The sequence below is a fragment of the Thrips palmi genome, unplaced genomic scaffold (genome assembly GCF_012932325.1).
Source record: "Thrips palmi isolate BJ-2018 unplaced genomic scaffold, TpBJ-2018v1 HiC_scaffold_15, whole genome shotgun sequence".
In the NCBI taxonomy this organism is placed as follows: domain Eukaryota; kingdom Metazoa; phylum Arthropoda; class Insecta; order Thysanoptera; family Thripidae; genus Thrips; species Thrips palmi.
The window spans coordinates 7,745,164-7,767,828 of record NW_023144624.1 but is presented as its reverse complement, the minus strand read 5'-3'; the positions used below and the strand labels follow the sequence as shown (position 1 = coordinate 7,767,828).

At 50.9% G+C, this 22,665-nt stretch overlaps 5 protein-coding genes and 2 long non-coding RNA genes across 10 annotated transcripts in view; 3 read left to right on the top strand and 4 right to left on the bottom strand.

The window, feature by feature from the left end:
• LOC117641598 lies at positions 1-2,318 on the bottom strand. Its single transcript, XR_004587492.1, has 3 exons — positions 2,050-2,318; positions 119-246; positions 1-35 (listed from the first exon to the last, which is right to left on the bottom strand). It is a non-coding gene; the product is annotated as an uncharacterized LOC117641598 (long non-coding RNA).
• A 993-nt stretch (positions 2,319-3,311) lies between these two features.
• Positions 3,312-7,636, bottom strand: LOC117640935 (myotubularin-related protein 2). 2 transcript variants are annotated; one of them, XM_034377968.1, is made up of 15 exons: positions 7,399-7,636; positions 6,863-6,997; positions 6,514-6,603; positions 6,137-6,358; positions 5,959-6,066; positions 5,716-5,868; positions 5,434-5,627; positions 5,195-5,317; positions 4,981-5,111; positions 4,708-4,883; positions 4,517-4,624; positions 4,250-4,434; positions 3,968-4,163; positions 3,730-3,892; positions 3,312-3,654 (listed from the first exon to the last, which is right to left on the bottom strand). In XM_034377968.1, exons 2-14 carry the CDS (start codon positions 6,974-6,976, stop codon positions 3,746-3,748), a joined length of 1,947 nt encoding a protein of 648 aa, XP_034233859.1. In that variant the 5' UTR covers positions 6,977-6,997; positions 7,399-7,636; the 3' UTR covers positions 3,312-3,654; positions 3,730-3,745. The 2 variants fall into 2 exon arrangements, with proteins under 2 accessions (XP_034233859.1, XP_034233860.1); XM_034377969.1 differs by lacking the exon at positions 6,514-6,603 and having other exon boundaries at positions 7,399-7,630.
• Positions 7,637-8,156: 520 nt separating this feature from the next.
• On the top strand, positions 8,157-11,594 carry LOC117640937 (retinol dehydrogenase 13-like). Its single transcript, XM_034377971.1, has 5 exons — positions 8,157-8,478; positions 9,975-10,109; positions 10,186-10,551; positions 10,636-10,981; positions 11,075-11,594. The coding sequence occupies exons 2-5, from the start codon at positions 9,992-9,994 to the stop codon at positions 11,193-11,195; spliced, it is 951 nt and encodes a 316-aa protein (XP_034233862.1). The 5' UTR covers positions 8,157-8,478; positions 9,975-9,991; the 3' UTR covers positions 11,196-11,594.
• Positions 11,532-13,705, bottom strand: LOC117640936 (DNA/RNA-binding protein KIN17). The gene is made up of 7 exons (XM_034377970.1): positions 13,555-13,705; positions 13,071-13,280; positions 12,766-12,987; positions 12,261-12,663; positions 12,008-12,176; positions 11,825-11,925; positions 11,532-11,744 (listed from the first exon to the last, which is right to left on the bottom strand). The coding sequence occupies exons 2-7, from the start codon at positions 13,277-13,279 to the stop codon at positions 11,676-11,678; spliced, it is 1,173 nt and encodes a 390-aa protein (XP_034233861.1). The 5' UTR covers position 13,280; positions 13,555-13,705; the 3' UTR covers positions 11,532-11,675.
• A 164-nt stretch (positions 13,706-13,869) lies between these two features.
• On the top strand, positions 13,870-18,340 carry LOC117640938 (PRKC apoptosis WT1 regulator protein-like). Of its 2 annotated transcripts, XM_034377973.1 has the most exons (9): positions 13,870-14,025; positions 14,345-14,465; positions 14,562-14,730; positions 14,838-14,934; positions 15,052-15,162; positions 15,255-15,298; positions 15,588-15,668; positions 16,157-16,286; positions 16,388-18,340. In XM_034377973.1, the coding sequence occupies exons 2-9, from the start codon at positions 14,351-14,353 to the stop codon at positions 16,571-16,573; spliced, it is 933 nt and encodes a 310-aa protein (XP_034233864.1). In that variant the 5' UTR covers positions 13,870-14,025; positions 14,345-14,350; the 3' UTR covers positions 16,574-18,340. The 2 variants fall into 2 exon arrangements, with proteins under 2 accessions (XP_034233864.1, XP_034233863.1); XM_034377972.1 differs by lacking the exon at positions 15,588-15,668.
• On the bottom strand, positions 18,256-18,995 carry LOC117640939. Its single transcript, XR_004587468.1, has 2 exons — positions 18,762-18,995; positions 18,256-18,520 (listed from the first exon to the last, which is right to left on the bottom strand). It is a non-coding gene; the product is annotated as an uncharacterized LOC117640939 (long non-coding RNA).
• Positions 18,996-20,677: 1,682 nt separating this feature from the next.
• The window catches only part of LOC117641581 (LHFPL tetraspan subfamily member 6 protein-like), a 112,112-nt gene continuing 110,124 nt past the window's right edge, over positions 20,678-22,665 (top strand). Inside the window, exon 1 of one of the 2 annotated variants that reach the window (XM_034379045.1) lies at positions 20,678-21,137. The gene's annotated coding sequence lies outside the window, so the exon portion shown is untranslated. Of the gene's footprint in view, positions 21,330-22,665 lie in introns of both variants that reach the window. The other variant, XM_034379044.1, reaches the window with a different exon arrangement.

Here is a 22,665-nt window from a genome sequence, read left to right as displayed (position 1 = left end):
TGCGGCACCTGGGGCGCCGCCGCGGCGTGGCGCGCCTGTGGGCAGGGGGACGGTGAGCACGCGAGGAGCCCCAAGCCTGTTCCGGGCGCCGGGCGCCGAGTCCGGGAGAGAGACTCACCTTGCTCGTGAGCAGTCGCAGCATGTTGGGGCTTGGTTGCGGCCTCGGGGTCTAGGGCCTCGGGGTCTAGGGCCTAGACGGGGCGAAGTGGCGAGTGCCGGCGAATGGCCAGCGCGGCGCTCTGCGCTCTGCGGACAGGACAGGAGATAACATTAGTCCCCATCCCTGCGGCCTGTGGGAAGCACGCCACTGCTTGCCTCTGCTTTCCGCGTCACGTTGTCCTAATTTTATCCGTCCGCTTGATAGCGGCCGTAGTGCCCCTGCGCGGCCCGCGGGGTCGACCTCGGCGCCTACCATTCCCTCAGCGATACCCCTGTCCCTGCCCCGCGAGGGCCGCGGGGGGCCGCCTCTTCGGGCAGTAAGTAGGCCCGCGCGCCACACCGTCACCGGGCACATTTTCCGTGAACCTCCCCTGGAGTCGGTCGCTGTCCTTCCTCTAAGGCTGGAGGTCGCTCTACGCTCTACCGCCGCCGACGCACGCATCAGGGCCAGGGCCTAGGCCGCCAGGACGCCCCTTTTTAATTGGACAGTTGGGCCGAAGCTGGAAGAGCGGCCCGATGACGGCATGCCGCCATGGCGACATGACATGGCGCTGTTTACGAGTGCCGAAAGCCGCAGCGCCGCAGCGGTCGCGCTGGCAAAGTGGCAAACATGCGGGCGTGCGGCCAGGCAGGCAGCCAGGCGGGCACCCTTCCTTTCAAATCGATGTTTTCACATCGGCCCGTTATCAACGCCGGCCTGCGGTGTCTCAACGTCCCAGCGTCTCAACCGGCGACATACTACCCCTCCCCTGCCTCCTCCCACCGGCCCCACCGGCCCCCACTCCCACACGCCTCGGTTCATTGGCGCGCCGAGGTTTTCACACAACAGGTTTTTTCTGGATCGAGACTCTGTTGAGTCTGATACGGGGGTGCGAATCATTCCCATCGGGCATTCCCCCAGGTGGCAATAAGGATCCTGTTCGGGCTGTTTGTATCTCATCCTCCGTCGACGAGTTGGCACTTTTGGTGTGGGAGCGGGATCCCGTCGGTCGACTCGAAGCAGCGACCACTACTGCCCTAGAGAGGACGCCTGCTCCGAAAGGTCACGGTTGAAATGAAAATAGGAAATGGCGCTGAAGGTCCCAAGCGACGGGGCGCGCACTGTGGGTGATTATCTTCTTGTTTTCATAACACGGAACGGAACAACTTGTTGGAGGCGGCAGCTGCCGGCCGGCGGCGCGGACGGGGCGCGGGGGCGGGGCAGGGCGGGGCCCGCGACCAAGGCGGCAATGATAGCAGCGAAAAGCAGATAGAAATCTATGCTCGGGATAGCGGAGACCGCCGGCTGGACATGGACAGCCCAGAAGGAGTCAGCAAATAAACAATGCCGGGTTTTACCTTTCCCTCTCTCCCTCCGCGAGACTACCTCGCATCTTTCTGCTCGCCACGTTCGCAAGACAGCCTCATTTTTGCGTTTCCAAGTCGAATAATCACCCGGTTTCTGAGACGACACTCGCTGATCGGCTGTGGACGGTTCCATTCCGTCGTTTCTGTTTTCTTCTAAATCGTTTGCTGCGATTGACTGCAGGGCAGATGGCACCCAGCGTATCGTAGTATCGTCTGGGTTGGCCGGCTGCCCGGCCCGCCGCTAGCCGCCACGCTCCCTGTGGCGTTTCCCATCTCAGCGCGGCCCGTGCCGCACGGCCCCACGCGGCAGGTGTCTGCCGGAACGGTTTCACGTGCGCCTGGACACGTAACCACTGCACGGGCCACCAGGCGGCCAGCGGCCCTTGGTGTCCTAGCGACCGGCGAGGCTGCGGCGGCGCGTCCTACCTGCCTCCTGGCCTAGCGAGCGCGGAGCGCCTGCGAGACGCAGCCAGGCAACACGCGCTACAGCGGCGCTCGACGGGCGGGCCCAGCCGCGCCCGGATCGCCACCGTGAGCACTTACTTGTTGAACCGCTTGCTGAACTCGCTGGCGCTGCGGCGGTGCGGGCGGTCTTCTTCTTGGACTCGTAGCGTGGCGGCGAGTGTGCGAGTGTGTGCTCCCGCCTCCGTGTCGCGATGTTGTGGCGGCCGCCGCGGGTCTGGTGTAGAGCGGAGGGAATGCCTGCCGGCCTGCCGATGAGCTCGCCGGGCCCGGGTCTGGCTCGGGGTGGAGGTGGGAGGGCACGGACAAGTTATTGACACTCCGCCGTCCCGCTCCCTCGCGCTCCCTCCGCGCAGTGGCGACCGCCCCCTGACGTTGGCGATGACCCCTCCCCTCCCCGACGACGTCCTTATCGCCGGGCCGGCCGGGCCGTTTGCGTCCGGAGCATGCTGAGCCGATCAGGGAGGCTGCTGACGGTGAGCTAGAGCAGCCCGAGTGCACGCGCTGCAATGCGCTGCGTCGGGCTGGCGCCGCCCTCACCGTCCGCCGTACGCGGTCGACGCGGTGCAGCCACGACGCCGCGGGGCTGCGAAAGGGCGCCCTTCCCAGCGAGCTCCACGTCTTGCTACGCGGTGGGGCTCGGAGGCTGGGGAGGGCGGCGGGCGCAGCGAGCAGGGAAGGCTGGCGGTGGCCTACCGCCGCCCAGCCCCCGCTGCGTATGCAATTTAAATTCCAAGTCGTAAAGAAAGTAACACGAGGTTCGGAAAGGCTCTGCAAGCGACGGGGCGACGGGGCGACGGGGGCCGCCGGGCCGGGACGCCCTTGATAACGCCCTTCTGGCGGGTGCAGCGCGCCGTCCGTCCCTGTCCCCTTCGGTCCCCTTGCTCCGCGTGCTTCGCGTCCCGCGACCGGGAGGGACGCAGCCACGCAGCAAACTTGCCGGCCGCACGGCACACCGTATCAAGCCAGCCCGCAGGCCGCAGTAGGGAGCCGAGCCGAGCCGAGGGGCAGAAAGGCAGAAATGCCGGGCCGTGACCCCGCCCACTATCACAAATCCGAGTGTTTTTCAAATGTTCAAATCAAATGGCAAGTTCACAAATAACAACAGCCAGCGCTGACGACATGCGCGCCGTTGTCGCGCCTCGTAAGGTGCTGCGAGTAAGGACTCTTGCGACGACAGGCGTCGATAAGCAGAAGTTTGGCACGGCAGCCCAAAGCCAAATATTTATGTTCACATATTCTGCCATCTTCACATTCCGCAGATGATTGTCTCATCATCTTTCTGCGAGGGAGAGGAGGCGTAAGCTGATCAGTCGTTGATTGGAAAATTAATTGAAAAGAAATAAAATTTTTGTTTGTCAGTTTATTTTTTTTTATGTGCATGTGCTTTACATAGACAAAATTTTTGGGCTATAGTACATAAAATATACAAGAGATGCAGTCAAGCGTATCAGGTTATTGCTTACAATCTACAAAGAGCAAGTTCTAGATTATAAACATGTATATATAACTCCTTATTCGCCCATCAACATAACACAAAAATAGAAAAGATTAGTTTCCAAGGTTTCACAACTTGCAAAAATATATGATTCTCAAATCTTCAACAATACCCAGTTGAGGGGGTCTTATCTTTGGTGCTAAAGTTGTCTTGAATTAAAAATAATACACATAAGTGTCACTCCATTCCTACAACAAGATGAAGTATGAGATTAAATAAAAATATACAATCGTCCAAAAATTTCAGAATGTTTAATAACCTACCATTAATTTTGATCATCTAGCTGCGGACAGGGGAAGCCAAGCGTGGTGGGGTTGGCATGTTTCGAGAGACTCTGGCTTTCTGTTCTTGCTTACACTCATCCACCTGCTTCTCAAGCTGCTCTTTGAGCACCAATAACTCTCGTATTCTTTGATATACAGGATCCTGAAATTTAGAAAAAATGTTAAACCTGAGGCCAGCATTGGAACAGCCATCACAAAAGTTCTCTCAAAATCTTACTTGGGGACGCATTCCTGGGTTCCAACGACAGTAGAGGCCTTTCCACAATGATATGAGACGTATACTCGCAACTGGTTCCAAAACACCATGGTGAGGAAGGAACAGTGGATTACGGTAGTTGTCAATACTGCTATTTATGTATGACCAGAGTGACACAGAACGCTGTTTGACGTTTTCTTGTACCCGCTCTCGATCACTGAGCACAAAACAATGGGTAATTCACATTTTAAAAAACCTTTCAAATTGTTTTTAAAATTGAGATCATTACAAATCAAAGTCTACCTGTTGTAGAGGAAGGTGCCAAAACGACAAGAATAGAGATGATCAAGAATAGTAATTAAAAAGGTTTCATTAAATTGAAAAGCATTAGGGAAAAGTTGTGTTAGCTGCCATACGCAATCCATAAATTGCAAGAAGACAGGAGATCTGTCTGCATCAGAGTGGTGATCATCACCATGGCCTATCCTCTGCAAAGTTACAAAGATACAAAATTAAAAATATGGCTAGCAAATAAGGAAACGAATGATGAGCCCAGTTAGGTGTAGTTACCTGTTGGAATTTATGACCAAAACTTAACCACTCCTTTTCTATAAGCACTTCAAATCCTTTAATTGTTCGGTAGTATGGATCAAGAAGCAGCATAGCAAGAGCAGTGAGCTAAGAAAAACATATATCAATGACTATTAGTTTTACAGGATTGTAAAAAATTTGAAAAGAAGTAAAAGTGATTCTGAACCCACCTGTGCAGTGCGGTCCCACCCATCAGAACAATGGACAAGTACAGATGTTTTGTGGGTCTCTACTCTATTGGCAATGCGGCATGCACCAGTAAGCACATACTTGATGTGCTTAAGCCAGTATGTTCCCTCTATACCAGACAGCCAACGAGATTCTTCAATGTTTGGGAAGCAGAGTTCTAGAAAAAAGAGTTAAAAGGAACCAGGTAAGAGGAAAATCAACAAAAATATGGTCAAAATTGAAGAACAAAACAAGAAGAATGACACTTCACTCACCCTTCAGTTTTCTGAGGGATTCTCGCATTACATGAATATTGTGTATGTCCAGGAAAAACAGTTCAGCATTTTGGTAGGCATCTTCTGATTCATATCCTCCTCCCTTGGCTTTGTTGGCAATAGCATTGGCACTGAGACAAGAAAAAAAAAAGATACTGAATTGATTGCACTAGACACATAATTTGACGTGTTCAAAAGGGGGTAAAGCAAGTACCTTGGTCTGGCATCCATTATATACAATTTATGAGACTGGGCATTAGCATCCATTATAAGCTGAATGTATCGCTCATCTTCTCTGCATCTTTTACCACCAACACCAACCAGTGGTTGAGAGCAACTGCTTAGAAATAAAAAGTTTTATTTATTGTATAAAAAAAGAACTTAGGCAAATTACCTTTTTTTTTTTTTTTTTTTTAAAAAAAAAAAGGCCATTAATAATAAAATTTAACAGACCGGCAAATAGTTGCTTGACTTTCTGGGTGAATCCATGAAAGAACGGGAATGCGTGCTCGTGACCGAAAAGCGGCCACTGCCCGTACATCATCGTCCGTGGCTGCAGCAGGTATAGCCCACACAGCTGGATAACTATCACAAATCTCATAATGTTCATTAATTTTCGTGATCTTCCACATGTCATTAGGGACACCCTGGAAATAAAGAATACAAGAACAAGAATAAAAGTTTGCTTTTTTTGGTAACTCTATAATGAAGCACCCTACCAAGTGCCTAACTCACCATTCGTTTAAATTCAGCAATAGGCTCAAGTGCATTCCATCCATTCTCAGGAAATGTTTCAGAATAATCAAAAGCAAATAGAGGAAGTTTGTGTGAAAGAGGGAAAGCGTATTGTTGTAGTTTTTCAAACACATTTCGCCTAGAATGATTTTCCTGAAAAACAAAAGAAAAAAGATATACAAAGTACAGTAATTTTATCAAGTTACGAAATTCACAGTGAATTGCAAACTTAATTTTACATACCTGTTTATGACCAAACCTTAAATTCCTCATGTCCTTGCAAAATAGTTCTATTCCATATGAATTTTCTCCTCGGCTTGACTGACCTCCCACTTTCTCAACTCTGCTTACCTGGAATAATAGTAATAATAAGTTTATGACCTCTTCTAAAATTATTTTAAGAACACCAGTGAATACTCACAACTCCAAGTGGAACTTCCACCACATATGGTGTATCCCTGTCCATACTGCGGAAGTGCAATTTGTAGTTTGTGACGGACAACACACCTCGAGCAGGACCACTGTATGGACAGAGGTATGTAACTTCCCTAGCTACTCCCATAACTTTCTCTCCAGGAAGGAGAGGAGGGTCATCAGGTCTACTAGTTGATTGGCCTGGCTCAACAATACTCGGCTGCTGCTGCTGCAACCACAAAGAAAAAAAAACAGTCAAGGAACAAGTTTTTATAAGCACTTCTGACATTTTTTCCAAAAGATATCCTACATCCTTTCAACAGGAAAACTAAAAAAACAAAAAAAAAAAAACATGAAACACCCCTTTTCTAGCACTTAACTCACTTTGGGTCGTAGTTTATTATCAGTTGGAGGCATCATGTTTCCAATTGATGCTGTGCTGGCTGAAGTATAAGAGACTTTACCAGAACTGGCCTGTGGGCAACCATGCAATACCATACAATCATACAAACACTGAACAGAACATGCCTCATGCCTGACATGCAAAATGAAACTAAAGAGTAGTTATACAAGAGAGACAATATTACAAATATGAAAATGACATGCAGCCTGAGCTTAAAATGTTGCTCTTAACCAGTACCATGGATCAATGACATTTAAAAGATCCCCCCAAAACATTGAAAGACAACAACAACAACAAAAACACATTAAATGGAACTTGTAAGGCACATACCGATTCTTGTCCCAATTTTGAATTCAGGGAACTAGACTTAGAATCAGAGACCAGCGAATCTGAACTTGCATCTTTTGAACGTCCAGCTTCAAAGTCCACTGATTTACGATCCATGTTAAGAGGTTTCTTGTAAGGCTGAAACGATTAAAACAAGAAAAGAAACTGGTAAGATATTGAACATAAAGATATCCTAAATATACCCCTAAAAAATGTACAACAGTTAATTTCAAGACAAGGAAAACATTGCATGAGGAAAACCTAGACATAAATAATAGAGTCAAAAGAAATTGTCAGACAAAATATGAATTCGGTATAGCTTTGACTACAAATATGTGTAGACCTGTCATCATGACAGGGCCCTGTCAACACAGTGCGGAAAAATTGGCCCAAGGCAAGGAACAGTCTCCTAGTGCTAGTCTGAATTCGCCTCCACATGGGCACCTTTCCGGACGCACGAACGAACAACTATTTCGACTTGAAATAAAAGAACAGAACAGAAATGGTACACGAAATATAAACATAACCTCTGAAAGTACCTGGTTGGATTTTAGGGACAGTTATCAGAAGTCAGTCTCTTTCCCATAGTTAAAAATACATTAGTTCAGTCACGTTCCAGTAATTAAAGTAGCATGTTCGAGAGGTGATTTTTGAACTAATGAACTGAAGGAGCAACAACCGCTTAACCGCAAAATAAAACAAAGTGTGAAACCACTCCCTCCTGATGAAAGACTAAACAATTTCTCATGAACAAATTTTTCTTTCACACGAATGCGAAATTTCTCATAGCGTAGCCTCGCGCGACGCTCGGTTCTGTATCCGCGGGGTTATTTGAAGCGGTCGGACTAGTGTACAGAGAGGGCGGCTGTCGGTCGCGGGGCTTGCCGCCGCCGCCTGCCGCCTGTCACAGCACAGGCCTTGTGCAGGCGTAGTAGGGGAGGGTGTCAACTGGGGGGCCCTCCTGCCCTTCTCTCTTCTCGGCCGTTTCCCCCAAGAGAGTCGCCATTCGCAAGGCCTCGTACCAAAATAAAGCGAGGTCAAACACTTCCCCTCCACAAAAAAATAAAAATAAAAAGAGGGTTCTTCCGAAGGAACGAGGGGCCGTTCCTCCGATCGAGGACGCCGCCGATGACAAAAACAGCGGTAAATCTAGGCGACGCGCGGCGCTTGCTTGAATGGAGTGGAATGGAGAGGGAAGGCAAGAGAAGGGGGACTGCAACTGTCCGCGTCCGCGGGCCGCTCAGCTGGGAGTGCTGGCTCGGTGGCACCGGTGCAGCTCGCGGTGGTGGGGCCGAAGCCTGGCCGGGGCAGTCAGCTGTTGCCCGTCCTGGCTGGCGGTGCTGGCGGTCTTGTGTCGTGCTGCTGCTGCACGCCGCGTAGTGCTAGCTAGTGTTCGGCGGGGCTCGGGGCGCGCTGTCCGCTGTGGGCGAGCCGTAGGCGTGTGCGCGTGAGCGCGGCGAGGACGCGCGCGTGCTTTGCCAGGGTCTGCCCTGGGTCTGCCAGGCTCTGCCAGGCTTTGCCAACACAGGCCCGTGTGCGATGCCACTGTAAGGGCGCCAGATCGTGCCGGCCTGTTTGCCTCGCGTCTCGCAGACACCTGACTCGCGCATAAACTGCAGGTAAGAACGTGACCAGCGAAAACATCGAGAACGACGAGGTGGTCGCTCTGCTCAACTCGAAGCAGGGCTTGCGCGAGGATGGCTGCCAACAATGCCTGCTATCACAGGACCCGCCCATGCCGATGCAGGGATTTTGTTATCAAGCAGACCTAGACGCGGCGATCGACGGGCAGACCGGGCAGACCAGCCGCACTCCATTGCGCAACTTGTTCTTCCCTCCACAGTGCTCCACAGCGGGGCGCCATCCGTCACGCCGCGCGGCACTGCCGCAGCACTGCCGCTGCACTGCCGAGGTGCCGAAGAGTGCAACGACGGCCGCGGGATACTCCAGTCTTTAGTCGGCCGCGCTCTCGTAAACCAGCAGCCCGACCTGGAGCCTGGAACTCTGGAACGCGACGTGCCGCGTGGCCGCAGTGTGCTCGGCACGCCGCGCCAGTCCCGCTTTCTCCCTCCCCCTCCTCCGCGTCCGCGCCCCGCGACCGGTACCCGGTACCCATGGCGGCGGGGCCCATGGCGGCGGGGCCCGGCCCCGCCACTCGGTGCAGTCGAACCGAACCCGACACGGCTGGACGCGTCTGGAGGGCGCGACGCGGCGGCGCGGCGTTGGCAGCAGTAGTGCCTCGTTGCACCTCAAGTCCCATTTCCAGCGTGCACGGCCACCAGTCACCGTCGCCCGGAAGGACCAGAGAGGTTCTGGACCGGCGCTAGCGGGTGGCGCCAGTCTGTCACGCCCCCCGAGTCCCCGAGCCGAGCGAGCACCTGCAGTGCGGCCGCTGATCCCTGATAAGCGCCACTTGGAGGAAATCGTCAACGCGGTCCTCCGATGCCCACACTGATCGGGGGCCTCCCTCCCCTCCGTCCCGCGGACGTGGACGTGTCACTCCGTGTCACTGGCCGGGCAGGCCGCGGCCAGAGCCGGCCACTTATTCAATGGGCAGCTGATTGCCGGGTCGAGGAACAAGTGTCGCAGTGTCGACGGCCGGGGTATCGCACTACGTCACTCCAGCCACCCAGCCGGGCTGCCAAGACTCAGAGGCGCTGAAACGTGGAAAGACCGCTGCCGCCGCCAAAACCTAACCGACTGACCGGCCTTCCGCATCGGCAGGTGTTTGTTATTGACGCAGGGCACACGGCACGCGGCACGCGGTGAGTGATAAGCCGCGCACTCTTCACCGCCGTCGCCGTCCGATTGTCGTCCCAGCCGTTCTCCCGGGCTGGACTCGGGCACGGCTTGCTTCGAGTTCGCGGCGCCGAGTCCCTCGCGCGGGGGCGGCCGGGCCGGCGGCCGGTTGCGTCGCACCGCGAGACGCGGCCCCCGCTGCGCATTGTCATTGTCATTGTCCGCGCCGTGCCGCCGTGCCCAGGGCACACGGTGTAGGCGGCCCGCGCAGGACACGCCCGGAGGCTCAAGGGCAGGCTCCAGGGGTCGAGCCTGGAGTCACTCAAGCCTGGACTTCAAACCCGACTCGAGGTTTTCACGCGGCTGTGTGTTGCAGGACACCGGGGCTGCAGGATGGGGCTGTTCGCGGGCAAGTGCCGCAGCACGGCGCGGCTGGACGGCAAGACGGCCGTCATCACGGGCTGCAACACGGGCATCGGCAAGGTGACCGCCATGCACCTCTGCAAGATAGGTGCGTACGCCGCCCCGTCCGATGCTGTCGTCTGCTTGGAACCTTTTGTCACGTGTCTTTAACTCTGTCTGTCCAGGCGCCCGCGTCGTCATGGCGTGCCGCGACGTGCAGAAGGCCGAGGAGGCCGCGGCCGAGATCCGCGCGGGGATCGCGGACACCGCGGGGGCGGGGCAGCTGGTGGTGCGCAGGCTGGACCTCGCGCACCTGCAGTCGGTGCGCGAGTGCGCCAGGGACATCCTGGAGACCGAGGCCAAGATCCACATCCTCATCAACAACGCCGGCATCATGGCGTGCCCGCGCATGGAGACTGAGGACGGCCTGGAGATGCAGCTGGGCGTCAACCACTTCGGCCACTTCCTCTTCACGTGCCTGCTGCTGCCGCGACTCATCCAGTCCGCCCCGGCCCGCGTCGTCACCTTGTCCTCCCTGGCGCACACCTCGGGTAGGCCACGAACCAGCGAACCAGCGCGGCGAAGGCACCTCCTTCTCCCTCCAGTCTAACTTGTTCTTCTTTCTCGTGGCGCAGGTCGCATTGACTTCGACGACCTCAACTCGACGCGCTCCTACCAGCCGTTCAAGGCGTACCAGCAGAGCAAGCTGGCCAACGTGCTCTTCTCCAAGGAGCTGGCCAGGCGGCTCGAGGGGGTGCGGGGGCCCAACGGCGGCCCCGCCGTCACCACGTACGCCGTGCACCCCGGCGTGGTGAGGACGGAGCTGGGCCGCCACCTGGACGGGCTGTACTTCAAGGGGGCGCGCGTCGCCATCGGCATGCTGTTCAGGCCCATCTTCAAGAACCCCGTGCAGGGCGCGCAGACCACCATCCACTGCAGCATCGACGAGGAGGCCGCCAACGAGACCGGCCTGTACTACAGGTGCGTGTGCCTAGCGGACTAGCCCTGCCCTACCGGGTCACTCTGGTTCCCTTTTTCACAGTTTTCACCTCCGATTTACATTGTGTGTTCCAGCGACTGCAAAGTGAAGCAGCCGTCTTCCAGGGCAGAGGATCTGGAGGTGGCCAAACGCTTGTGGGATGAGAGTGTCAAGATTGTGAATCTGGGGGACTTTGACCCGTTCAAGCCGGCCTGAAGAGGGGAAGGAACCCGTATTGCGAGTCACGGGTTTCTGGATTTGCGATGTGGGGTCCGGGCTGGCCCGACGGGCCCCACGACCCTTCTTCTGAACACTATTCTGTTCGCATTACTCGCCGGCAAGTCCAAAAGTGGTGCAAGCAATCTGACGGAAAGATGGGCTCGGTGCGCTGCGGTGTGCTGTTACCGCACATGGGTACGGGGCTGGGCTACCACAACCACTGACCACCAAAAAAAAGTCGCGACGACGACGGGGTCAAATCAGTCGAACTGCAGTTAGTCTCATTGATTTCCATAAGTGAGATTGGATAAATAAATGAACTGACATGTTATATATCTCTGTAAATACATATTTTTGTAATTTATTTGTAATTAAAATAAAATGCAGAGAAATGATCTTCTTTGACAAATTTGAAATGTTGTTATTTATAAGTTTATGTTACAATGCATTCACTTAAAATGAAGAAAAGAGCACATTTTATTCTGTGTGCAATTTACTGAAGTCTTCATACTCCACATTTGAGATGACTCTTCCACTCAGAGGACCCTTAAAAATAAAATAAATTAGTATACATGTTCTACATATAAATAAGTCAGAAGAACAGCAGTATTCTAACTTGTACTCACTGAACTTATTTTAACTGAAGCACAGAAGTTATCTGTATCAATAGTCTCTAGTGTGGCAATATTCCCTCTATATGCACCATTAACAATTAATACTTGCCGACCTGTAAATCATAAATCAAGAAGTTAGAGGGTTTCAAAATGAAAGGTGCTTTAAAGGGATAACTAAACCAAAAATCAGCTTACCTTTAGCAGGAACTACAGTTTCTAAATGTGTTTGGTCGAGCTTCAATTTAGTATTTGAATCGAAAAGACGTACAATGGCAGAAAATTTATCTTGAACAGCAACAATGACACCTTTTTGTTTGTAATACTTCTCTCCAAGGGATTTTGTAACTACTTTCACAACTATGTTCTGAAAAATGAAACAAATACAAATTTATACCAAACAATAAAAAATAATTAAGTTCTTGCCCAGAGAAGAGTGCAGTAGTAGTACCTCTGTTAGCCAGTTAGGTTTTCGTCGGGCAGTTTCTTTCCTGTTTTCTTCTTCTTTGATGAGTTCATCAAGAGCAGATGCCTTCCTTTTCTCTCCTTTCTTCTCACCACCATAAGTGCTTCCACTACTTGATGGTGCTTTCTTGGTTGGTACTCTAAATTCCCCTGGGGTAATGGGCTTGCGCTTCTCATCTTCTTCTTTTTTCTTTAGAGCAATATTCAGTTTAATTTGTTCAGATTCATTTGCCCTTACCAATTCTGTTGCAACATGTTCGTGAGAGGGACCAGCTCCTTTACCTCTCTCAATTTGTTTTTCAAGAAATTGCATCATTCTGTCTTGGTCATCACGATCCATTTTCTCTTTCTTAGCCATGGCTTCTTGGAATGCAATTGTTGCAGGATCTCTTTAAACACAAACAAAAAAAAACAAAACAAAAGAAAGCCAAGTTAGTTGAATTTGTACAAAAAAATTTGTTCCGTTTTGAAGTTGGAATAAGTTTACTGACCTGTCAATGTAAGTCACAAACCACCCTTTCTCTGTTTCGTCTACAACACATTTTCCTTCTCTACCAAGATACTTCACAAAGTCTGTTAGTGTTTCCCATTCTGTAGCATTCATGTGCACATGCTCCCGGTGAGCTATGTAGTCCTGGTATACACGGTTAGCAGGAACGCGCTTTGTACCAAATTGGCGACTTAAAAGTTCCAGGTAACCATCACAAAATTCCCTGAAAAACATTTTAAGGAAATAAATTGTGAGGATTACTGGACATTACAGGAAAATCAGAAGTAAATGTAAGGAAATACTAACTTTGAAAACGTGTTGAGGTATTTTGATGCATTATCTGCAAAAAGGAGAAGCTGCCTTTGGTGCGACTCTGAAGTCATGTGACACTTGAAACCGTTTTCATCTCGACACTGCTTTTCGCACATCTGGCAGTACCATCTAAGTTTCTGCAAGCCTTTGGCTTTAATTTTGTTGGCAATATATTTAGGCGTTCCAACTTCATGTTTACCCATTCTGAAAATGAAAGAACAGGGTTAGACACTACCACGTGACAGTCATTGAAATTAATGAAAGTTGAAATTGGGCTTCGGAATTGAGTGTTATCTTTTATTCCAGAAAGAGACAAGCAAAGATAAAATTACAGAAACGAAAATAATTTTCAATGTAACCTCCAAAACAATGCAGCCAGTTTCAGACAGGAGAACGATCATTAAACCAAATAGCGCAGTAAGGTTACATAATAAATTTCAACAAAGATCATGAAACATAGATCATCGATAGTACTCACTTTTATTACAGCCTCTAGAAAACTTTTCTATTCACACAAACAACCATACAAAAGTGGTTTACATCCACAACATTAACGGATGTACTATTTCTCATACATGGACTAGTGCTGTAAAATTCTAATAAGCATTGCAATTCACTGCTGAGGTCTTATAACATTCTAATTCGATATTGTTCACTTAAAAATATTGTTCCTCCAAAGCCTCAAAAAAAGAATGTTTGTGTGGTTTTGCTATTTTTACTCGCTTTTCGGGCCATGCAATTCCTCATAGTTCTTGGAAAGTAGGTTCCAAAAGTAGAAATGGGGGTTGAATAGAAATAAAAGAAGAAAAGAAATCTGTAGGGTGACTTGTTTGCAAGCAGCAAGCAGTAGTCAACCGTGGCAGTATTGCTTCACTCAGCACGCAATTTCTTTGTATTGTGTGATGCCATTCAATTTCTAACTATCGCCTTTTCAACGTAGTTATTTAAGGTTTGTTCTTTGCGAGGTTTTATGTTTCTCTTTAATCGTTTCCTGTTATTTCTCGCGAAGCCTCTTGCTCTTCCTTTTGTTGCCACTCTATCTGCCAATAGGCCACAAAGACTATTTTAGTTTTAGTTCAGTTATTTTGTTGTGGCTGTTTTATGACAACAGCTTTCCATCCCTGTGCTGTATGTGTTCAGTCAATTTCTTTTGTAAACTATTTTCCCCCTTGTTGTGGCCTAATGTTTTGAAGTTTCATGGGTGCGAAAAATGATTTTTTTCCTGTGATTTTTCTTTTAATTTACTCTGAAAATTATTTTTCTCTTAGCTAACAATGGCATCCAGCTCTGTAAGTCAGGAGGATGTGGAAAATGATTTTGAACTATCATCCAGACGGTCTAGGATTAGGACCGCTCGAGCGAGAACTGTTAATCCCACCACGAGAGTTGGTTTGTACTTCTTTGATCCTTCTTACTAAAGTTGCACATCATCATTTGATGATTGTCTTCCTCTGCTTAACTCATCACTTTTTGTTTTTTGTGCAGGTGAAATTGATGACAGCCTCAGTGAGATGAAAGTGTCGGAGTCTTTGAATATTGGGGGCCCCAATTGTGGTGAACATGACGCTAGCCCAAAGCCCCTAAGTAGAACCAAAGAAAAACGAGTGAATAGAAATGTTCCTGTGAGACAGCCTCTTGCTGATCATCTAAACAGGTAGAGTTTTTTGTGTTTTATTCTTGTTGAGGACGTTCTTTTGAGGGTATCAGTGATAGTAGGAATCATTGCAAAAACTGTTTCTCACATAAAGGTGTCTGTTTTAGGCCTAATCATCTTAACAAAGGAAAGCAACCACGGGACAGACGAAAACTCCGTGAAAAGCGCCGCAGCACTGGGGTTGTTCATCTACCATCAACTGAGGTTTGTATATTCCTTAAAACAATTTTTTTTTTTTAAACATTGTTGTATTGTGTATCTATTGTTTCTGATCCTTTTGAATTAGGAAATATTCTTCTTTAATGCTTTCCTTTTGTTTAGTCTACTGGAGGCAGCACAGGAGAAGATGAAGGTGATGTTCTCTCAATTACTGCTGAAACTCGCCGCAACACAATTCAAAATGAGCATCTGACGCATGAATCAGTTCCTGAGGTAAATTTCATCAAGTTGAAGTTTTGCTTGCCACAAGGTGTCCTCCCTTTATTTTTGCCTCCTTTCATTTGCCCTTACTTTTCTCATTACAGGAAAGAGCAGTTTGCAAAACCTTTCCTCAGAGAAGGAGCAAAAGGTAAGATTCTTATTAAAGTGTTTACTTTCTAGAATCAGTGTACCTTTATTTAGGTATTCCATTCGGTGGGTTTGATGTCTTATAGAAATAGCTCTAGGGCATTGAGAATGTACAAAGTACTTTCACTTGATTATTTTCTTTCAATCAAATTCATGCACAAGGAAACACCCAAACTTGTGAAAAGACAAAAGTTTATTACTCAATTTGTGATATGCAAAAGAATTTTTTCAGTATCTTTCAATTTAAGTTTCATCTTAAATTTTTCTCTACATTTTTATATTGCCTACAGATATAACAATCCCTTCACAGTGAGTTCTAATGCCCAATATTTGTTGATGCATTCTGAAATTCCACTGCTGTCTGTTTTCAAGTGAGGATCTTACTTTATTAATTAAATTATGCATGGCGTGTTCATGTGAACAACACATTTCAAAGAAAAACCTTGTGAACCTTAGCATGGAATGAGAATATACAGACTTCATTGTGGTGTCTATAATTGAATGTTTTGTATTCTGCCTGACCCCTTCAACAAATGTAGGTTTTATTTCACACCAATATAATGATAGTGTATTGTGATCGTCTCCCAAAATGAGCACCAGAGCTTTCCTTCCTTTCTTCAGTTTTCTGGACCTCTGTTTTAATTGATAATCCTCTGCCCATCTTATTCTTTCCCAATATCTTGCGTTACCCGTATTGGTAGCCATTTCCTGTAAGATGAAACATTATCTGTAGAGAAGTTAAATAGTGCATACTCTAAATCTTTTCATCCCATCTTTCCTTTTGCATGAATAAAACATAGATGCAAATGTCCATAGATTTAATCTTATTTTTAACAATGAAACATTATTTCTCCACCAGCCCATCAGATTTAGAGGCAGATGATGAAGACAACCAGGATCTGGATAGTCTGAACCAGTCAGACTCCACTGTAAGCAGTGTCCCTCAATGTCGAAGACCAGGTACTCCCACAGGAGAAAACCCAGAAGAGGTAAAGTCTTTAATAATGTTTGCTATTTCATTTTTTTTTTCAAGTTTTAACTAGATGATTACTTTGGATCCTATATACATGTGCTTTTGACTTCATTTCAGTTACTAGAGCGAGCCCAGGAAGAGAACCGCCGTCTTCTGAGCCTACTAGAAGATCGCGACCACAAAATCAATGTTCTGGAGCAGCGTATTACACAGCTCCAACGTGATATGGCAGCTGAACGAGAGAGGTTGCGGGATGAAAATGCTGCTCTTATTCGGGCTATGGCATCTCTTGCAGCAAATTGATATGTCTGTAAATTTTCACACAGATTAAAACCTTAGGTTAAATTTGAGTTTGAACTGTTAAACTGTACTCTGAAAATTACAGAGATGGTACCCATCTCAAGCTACTACACAAAAGCTTCATTGTAATGAGAGATGCTCTGTGTATGTTCTTCATGCTCATATTTATTACAAGACATATGTAGTACTGTAAATAATCTGGCTTCGCAGTGTAGGTTTTGTCCTAAATGTGAAAGTGTCATTAATTTAATCATAACATCCTTTGGATCAGTCAATCATGTTATGAAGTGCACATTGAATAATTGTGTGGATAATTTTGGGGTTGTGCACAAGATTTCATTGATCAATTTATAAGTGTTTCTTTTTGTTTTCTATAATTTTGTGGGCATGGGGCTTCAATAGTAAATACTTGCTTTTTGTTTTATTTTAGCAAGTAATGAAAGCATAACTTCTCTGCAAAGGAGAAACAAAGTTTTGTACATAATTGTATGTATCAACTTTGAGCTTCAGCAGCCATTTCATTATGTTGTGTATCTCATTCAGAGTGGTAAAGAAATCCAGCGTTGTCATTTTAAAAAGAGCCCCCAAAACTATCGTATTGTTCTCCAACATTATAAAGAAGACTGGAATAGTGAGGAAATTCTCCAGCTTCTTTTTTCCTAACTATATAGGTAAAATTAAAACTATTATTTAAGGACTAGGCTAAGACACGTTTTAAAAACATTAATGTGTCAGATAGTTGCTATTCTCGAAACTGCATTTATTATATTTTCTTGTCTAAACAAAATTCTGGTTTCCTGTTTTTTTATTATGAGCCTGTGAAAAATGTCTAGCTGTAATTTTACACATACAAGTTGTCTGTATCAATGATCTAGCAGAACCCCTCATTTTCTTTATGGGTGTATGTACTTTAACTTCAAACGGTGTTGGTGAGGTGCCTTTCAGTTTGCCGTTGGCTGTGATTAGTTGGATTATATTTGCTTTGTGATTTTATGTATCTGCTCGTTGATGAAAAATTACGGCCATCTTGCTCTAATATGTATTTAGGTTGGTTGATTTGCTTATGTCCTTTACCTAGAAACTTTTTTCTAGGATGGGAGCATGTGTGGTGTGACCTTTGTACTGCTGCTTATTACCCTTGACACATGTTTGCAGTGAAATAGAGATAACTGCAGAAGTTTTGTAGAAAAGGCAGTCATATCTCCAGAAAAAGAGGTGAAACAGTTTTACTTGCATACATTTATTTCAGTTGTATTTACTTGTTAATAATCATTTGTTAAAAACTAGACTTTGAGCAGTATTTTGTCCTGGTTTTCACAGATTCCATTATGTATACTCTTATTGTTAGTACTGTATATTGCAGTCTCTTTGTAGACATTCTTTTTGATCATATTTGACTAGCTAGCAAGCATTCCTACCAAATGACTCATTGAAATTATGTATAGAAGAATTAAAGAGCCATGCAAGATTTTTAGTTGTGACAATATTATAAAGCTATTTATAACACAATTTGCTGAGAGGTGTGTTACTTGCATAAGTTTATCAAAACTCATTAAAATGAATAAAAACAAGATGATGAACAGAGGCAATAGGCAATGATTTGGCAGAAAGAAAAGAATGCTGGAAAATGTGCTCACTTAACATTTTTTTGTGCGATTCCACTGTTTATTCTATAAATTGTATGCTTCAAGCTGTGTCATTATTTATTGATTGTATCACATCACAATTCTCACATTATTTATAGTTTAATAAATCTCAAATCAACAAATATATTTATCTGATTGCTCATTTCAGTTGACAGCGACCCAAAGCACTTCTGTCTCAAAGGCCCAGTTTCTCTGAGCTCCTAGCATACAGCTAATGAGATTTGAGTAATTTGCATCGGTAATGTCCCTCTGGCCCGAAGACTGGCCACACAAAAGATTTGTCGGACTGCTTAGCCTATCGAACCTGAAATGCAAAAGAGGGAGAAACAAATTAGAAACAACGCTTCAAGTGGCGGGGAAGGGAAGGGCGTTGACGCGGGCGCTGGGGTGTCGGCGTCCTCAAAGTGGCGGGGCGGGGGCGGGGCGACGGGGAGCGAAGTTGAACGTCCCGTGCATTTATTTCCCTCAGTTGGCCGCTCCGGGACAATCTGACGCAGACAAACACCGCTCGCCCGTTTTTCGAAAAACTTGAATGATGCACTCACCGCCCGGGTCCACCCGGCCAGCCAACCGAAGGGCTGCGCAACCGCTGCAGTGGGCGCAGCGCAGTAAACCCAGTAAACCCAAACGACGGAACAGGGAGAGCGTCCGCTCGGCAGGGGCAACGCGACCTGGAAGTATCAAAGTGGGGCTGGCCGCGTAGCCAGTAGCCATGGCGTGGCCGCGGTCCTGCCGTAACTTAACCCGTGCCTGCCTGCGTCTAGCCGCAAGGAAGGCAAGCAAGCCCGCGGCGGGCAGCCGTTCCGTGCAGCCTTCCGCCCTCCACCGCGAGGCGCCGACCGCCCAACTTTTTTAATATCCCGCTGTCTGCTTCTGCTTTCGTCGAGCGCGTCATAATAACAATAATAAGGCGCTGCGCCTCACGCTCGTGCCTGGATGCTGATGCCCGGCTCGGCCTGGCTCGGCACGCGCACGTACAGTACCGGCTGTGTGCTTGCCTGGGGGTGGGTACGCAAAGGCTTGGACGAGGGCGACGAGGGCGCGCCGCGATAGTGCGGAAATTTTCACTCTCGGGGTCCGGCGTGGCCGGGCGTGGCCGGGCGTGGCCGGCGTGCACTCACCCCGCCCTCGTCTCGAGCACGTTAGGGCGCAAGACTATCTGCGGCCGCGACAAAGAAAATGCTGGGGCGGCACTGCCGTGGCAGCGAGGCGGCGAGGCGGCGAGGCAGATGGGCCGAAAGATGAAAGGCGCGCGCGAATAAAGAGGCTGGGGAGGATCGGGGGAGGCGGAGGGAGCGGGAGGCGTCGGGGCGTCGCGGGGTAAAGTACATAAAACTGGCAAAGACCCGAGGCGCGTGGCGTGTCGCGTCCACGGGGCACGCGGCGAGGCGTCGCAGTCAAGGGCCTCTTATCACATATTGCAACGCCAAGCCCTCTGCCGGCCAGGGCAGGGCAGGCCAGGGCAGGGCCAGGCCTGACCCTTCCGGACCACCCTACTAGCCCTCGCCGCCCTCCACACCTCCGGGCCGGGCCGTTACGTTTAATATGGGAACACGGAATTAGCAGTGGCGCCGACCGCAGGCTTGCCGCCGCAGCCTCGGCAGCAGCAGCAGCCCAGCAGGCAGAGGGATGAAATGTTTCTGCTGGTTCCTGCGGGCCAGAGGTCGGCCAGGCTGGCATGCAGTCCTGGCCAGGCCCAGGGCCCGGGTGAGCTTGTCGGCGAGCCCCTCGCGACCCTCGTCTTTCTGGCCTTTTAGCGTGGGCCGACCAGGGCCGACCAGGGCCGACTCGGTCGGCATCGCGGAGGGCGGAGAGCAAGGCGAGGCGAGGTCGTTGTCCAGGTGGAGGCGCATCCCCGTTCCCCCTTCCTCGTTCCCCATTTCACCATTTCACCGGCCGGCTCGGAGTAATGGAGTTGCGAATCCTCGCAGGAGACTGATTCCGAGAGTCGCCTTCGTCGCTCGGTCTCTCTCGCACCCACGGGGCGTCCCGTGCAGGTGCGAGAGAGACAGGGCGACGTAGACGACTCTCGGAATCAGTCCGCAGGTCGTCGTCACCCCGCTGCCCCGCCGCGCCCCTAATGAACGAATTGTATTCATCTTGGTCCGAAGCCATCTCCGCGACGCCGAGACGCCGCCGGGGCCCGCAACAAGACCCGGGCGACCCGGGCCCGGCCCGGCACCGAATAAAAGGAGTCGCATGACTTGCGCGGGGCGGCGAGGCGAGGCGAGGCGCGGCGACAGGGCACGTTGCGCGGGCAGATGAAGACAACCGCCGAAATGCAGCGACGGCGGCACGGCGGCACGGCGGCACGGCGGCGGGGCCGGCCAGAGAGCGAGGGAGGCGCGGCGCGGCGCGGCGGCGTGGGCGAGGGGGCTGGTGCCGATGCGGCGCGGCGGGCGAGGCGAAGCGAAGCGACGGCCGCCCAGTCTCCCAGTCTCTGGCGAGCAGTCGGGGCGTTCACATCGCAGCCACGCCGCAGCTCCGCCGCCCCTCTCGACGCGCGGCCCCCACGACGTGTGCGGACGCGACCGGCCGGCCGGTGCGCGCCGCCACCACAGTCACCACACCACCCCCGCGCAGTGTGCCAGTCTGTCCGTTCCGTTCGTCGCTCGTCTGTGCGACCGAGTGTCTGCCGATCTGTGTGACTGGGTGGCGCTGTGCTCGGCATACGGCGCACGCCAAGCCCGGCCAAGCCGCAACGCACACCGTAACCTGTGGGTGAGCTGGCTCACTGTCGCGAGGGAAGCCCACATTCCGCCCGCGTTCAAGCAGAAGCAGTGCCCCGCGGTGGAGCCTGTGGAGCCAGTAGAGCCAGTGGACCTTACGGTCGGAACGAAGCCCTCGAACGAACGCTGCGAGGTGTCCGTGCGTCCGTGCGAGCACAGGTGCAGCAGCAGTGCTAGCAGTACGAGCAGCAGGTGCAGTGCAACAAAGTAGCCATCGAGTGCGTCAGTGCGTCGCCCCCGAAGCGGCCCGGCGACCCGCCGGCACCCGGCACCACCAAAGTCGTTGCGCCGGCCGCCGGCCTGCCGCCTCCCAGGTGCTTCCAGGCTTTGGTTGCCTCGGCAGGCGCAGCTAGGCGCAGCCACTGCAGCACAACCTCAGCCCAGGTGATTACATTTTCCCCTCCGGCCCCTTTCTTCCGAGTTCCCCAGTCCCCCGGTCCCCCGCAGACCGCAGGCCGGCAGCGCGGCATGGCGGCATGCAGCTCAGTGCACTCATTGAGGAGAGGACTGAGCCGGAAAAAGGGAAAAAGGGAACAAGGAGGAGAGAGAGGAACAAGGCCGTCATGGCCTGCCCCGCTGCGCCGTGCTGCGCGGCATGCTGTTGGTCGACTTATCGCCCCCTCCCCCCGGTTTTGCAGCACGTTTAATTTCTGCACTTTTGTTGCTCTGCGCGCTCTGCGCCTACCGTAATCCCTGGGCGCTCGTTACCGCGCGCTACTCTGTCAGAAAGGCGGCCCGCCCACACCATGCCGCGACCCCCCGACCGCGACCCCGAACCCCCGACCCCGCGACCCCGCGACCCCCGCAACCCCCGCACCCTTCGCGACCCCCGCAACCCCCTCGCAACCCCCGCGACCCCTCGCGATCCCCCGCGATCGCCCCGCGACCCCTCGCGACCCCTCGCGACCCCGCGGCGACCCGGCGGCGACCCGGCGGCGCCTCGGCGGCGTGCTGCGTGGCGTTCGGGGTCCGCGGTTCGGGTTCGGGTTCGGCGCCGACGTTGACGTTGACGAACTGCCCCGGGCTGCCGGGGTGGCCGGCGCGGCTGGCGTGGACGGCGTGCAGTCCGGCTCACAATCAGGCGAACGGCGACCCTCGCCAAGCTCTGGCCAAGCTCTGCCGGCTAGGAGGTCCTGCCGGCCAAAGTGTACTGTACTCCTCCTCCCCCTCCCCCAACATGTTTTCCCATTATCATCATCTCCTCCTGAGCTCGCCCTGAATCATTTAGCCGCCCGGCCCGCCCGGCCTGGTTGGCCTGGTCCCTCTCGTAAACTTGCCCTCTGCGATGTCGCCTTGACGACCTACCCTCGCCTGATAGGACCCGGCAGCACGAGAGAAGGGGGCGGGGGGATATCACTTGTGTAGAGCGTCAGCCACATTTCCCCCTCTTTTTCGAGACGTCCTCGACCTGGCCGACGTCGGCGAGCTCGTCTTCGGCGTCCTCGTCCCTCCGCCACTAAAATAGCGATCCCTGCACCACTCGCGCCACTCGAACCACTCCCATAGCGCCGCCAGCGCCGCCACGCCAGTTTGCTTCGCGGAGTTACGGTGCAGTTCCCCGATGACGCTCCCTGCAGAGTGACGAGACGAGGGAGAGAGAGGGGTGAATATAGTCCGCGTGAAAGGAAACAACATGGCAAGTGTCGGGCGCGAAGAAAACACATCTTCGGATCCTTATTTCCGGGCGTAACGCTGCCCTGAAAAATGAGAAGAGAAAAGA

Excerpts from the sequence above, each read along its gene's own strand:
- LOC117640935 (XM_034377968.1), bottom strand. The coding sequence starts at position 6,976 with ATGGATCGTAAATCAGTGGACTTTGAAGCTGGACGTTCAAAAGATGCA. Across the intron at positions 6,604-6,862 it reads CAAAATTGGGACAAGAATCG|GCCAGTTCTGGTAAAGTCTC; the intron begins GTATGTGCCTTA and ends GGTTGCCCACAG. Across the intron at positions 5,628-5,715 it reads TTGCTGAATTTAAACGAATG|GGTGTCCCTAATGACATGTG; the intron begins GTGAGTTAGGCA and ends CTTTATTTCCAG.
- LOC117640937 (XM_034377971.1), top strand. The coding sequence starts at position 9,992 with ATGGGGCTGTTCGCGGGCAAGTGCCGCAGCACGGCGCGGCTGGACGGC. Across the intron at positions 10,110-10,185 it reads CATGCACCTCTGCAAGATAG|GCGCCCGCGTCGTCATGGCG; the intron begins GTGCGTACGCCG and ends CTGTCTGTCCAG. Across the intron at positions 10,982-11,074 it reads GAGACCGGCCTGTACTACAG|CGACTGCAAAGTGAAGCAGC; the intron begins GTGCGTGTGCCT and ends TGTGTGTTCCAG.
- LOC117640936 (XM_034377970.1), bottom strand. The coding sequence starts at position 13,279 with ATGGGTAAACATGAAGTTGGAACGCCTAAATATATTGCCAACAAAATT. Across the intron at positions 12,988-13,070 it reads TACCTCAACACGTTTTCAAA|GGAATTTTGTGATGGTTACC; the intron begins GTTAGTATTTCC and ends AATGTTTTTCAG. Across the intron at positions 11,745-11,824 it reads CTTCAGTTAAAATAAGTTCA|GGTCCTCTGAGTGGAAGAGT; the intron begins GTGAGTACAAGT and ends TTTATTTTTAAG.
- LOC117640938 (XM_034377973.1), top strand. The coding sequence starts at position 14,351 with ATGGCATCCAGCTCTGTAAGTCAGGAGGATGTGGAAAATGATTTTGAA. Across the intron at positions 14,466-14,561 it reads TAATCCCACCACGAGAGTTG|GTGAAATTGATGACAGCCTC; the intron begins GTTTGTACTTCT and ends TTTTTTGTGCAG. Across the intron at positions 14,935-15,051 it reads TTCATCTACCATCAACTGAG|TCTACTGGAGGCAGCACAGG; the intron begins GTTTGTATATTC and ends CCTTTTGTTTAG.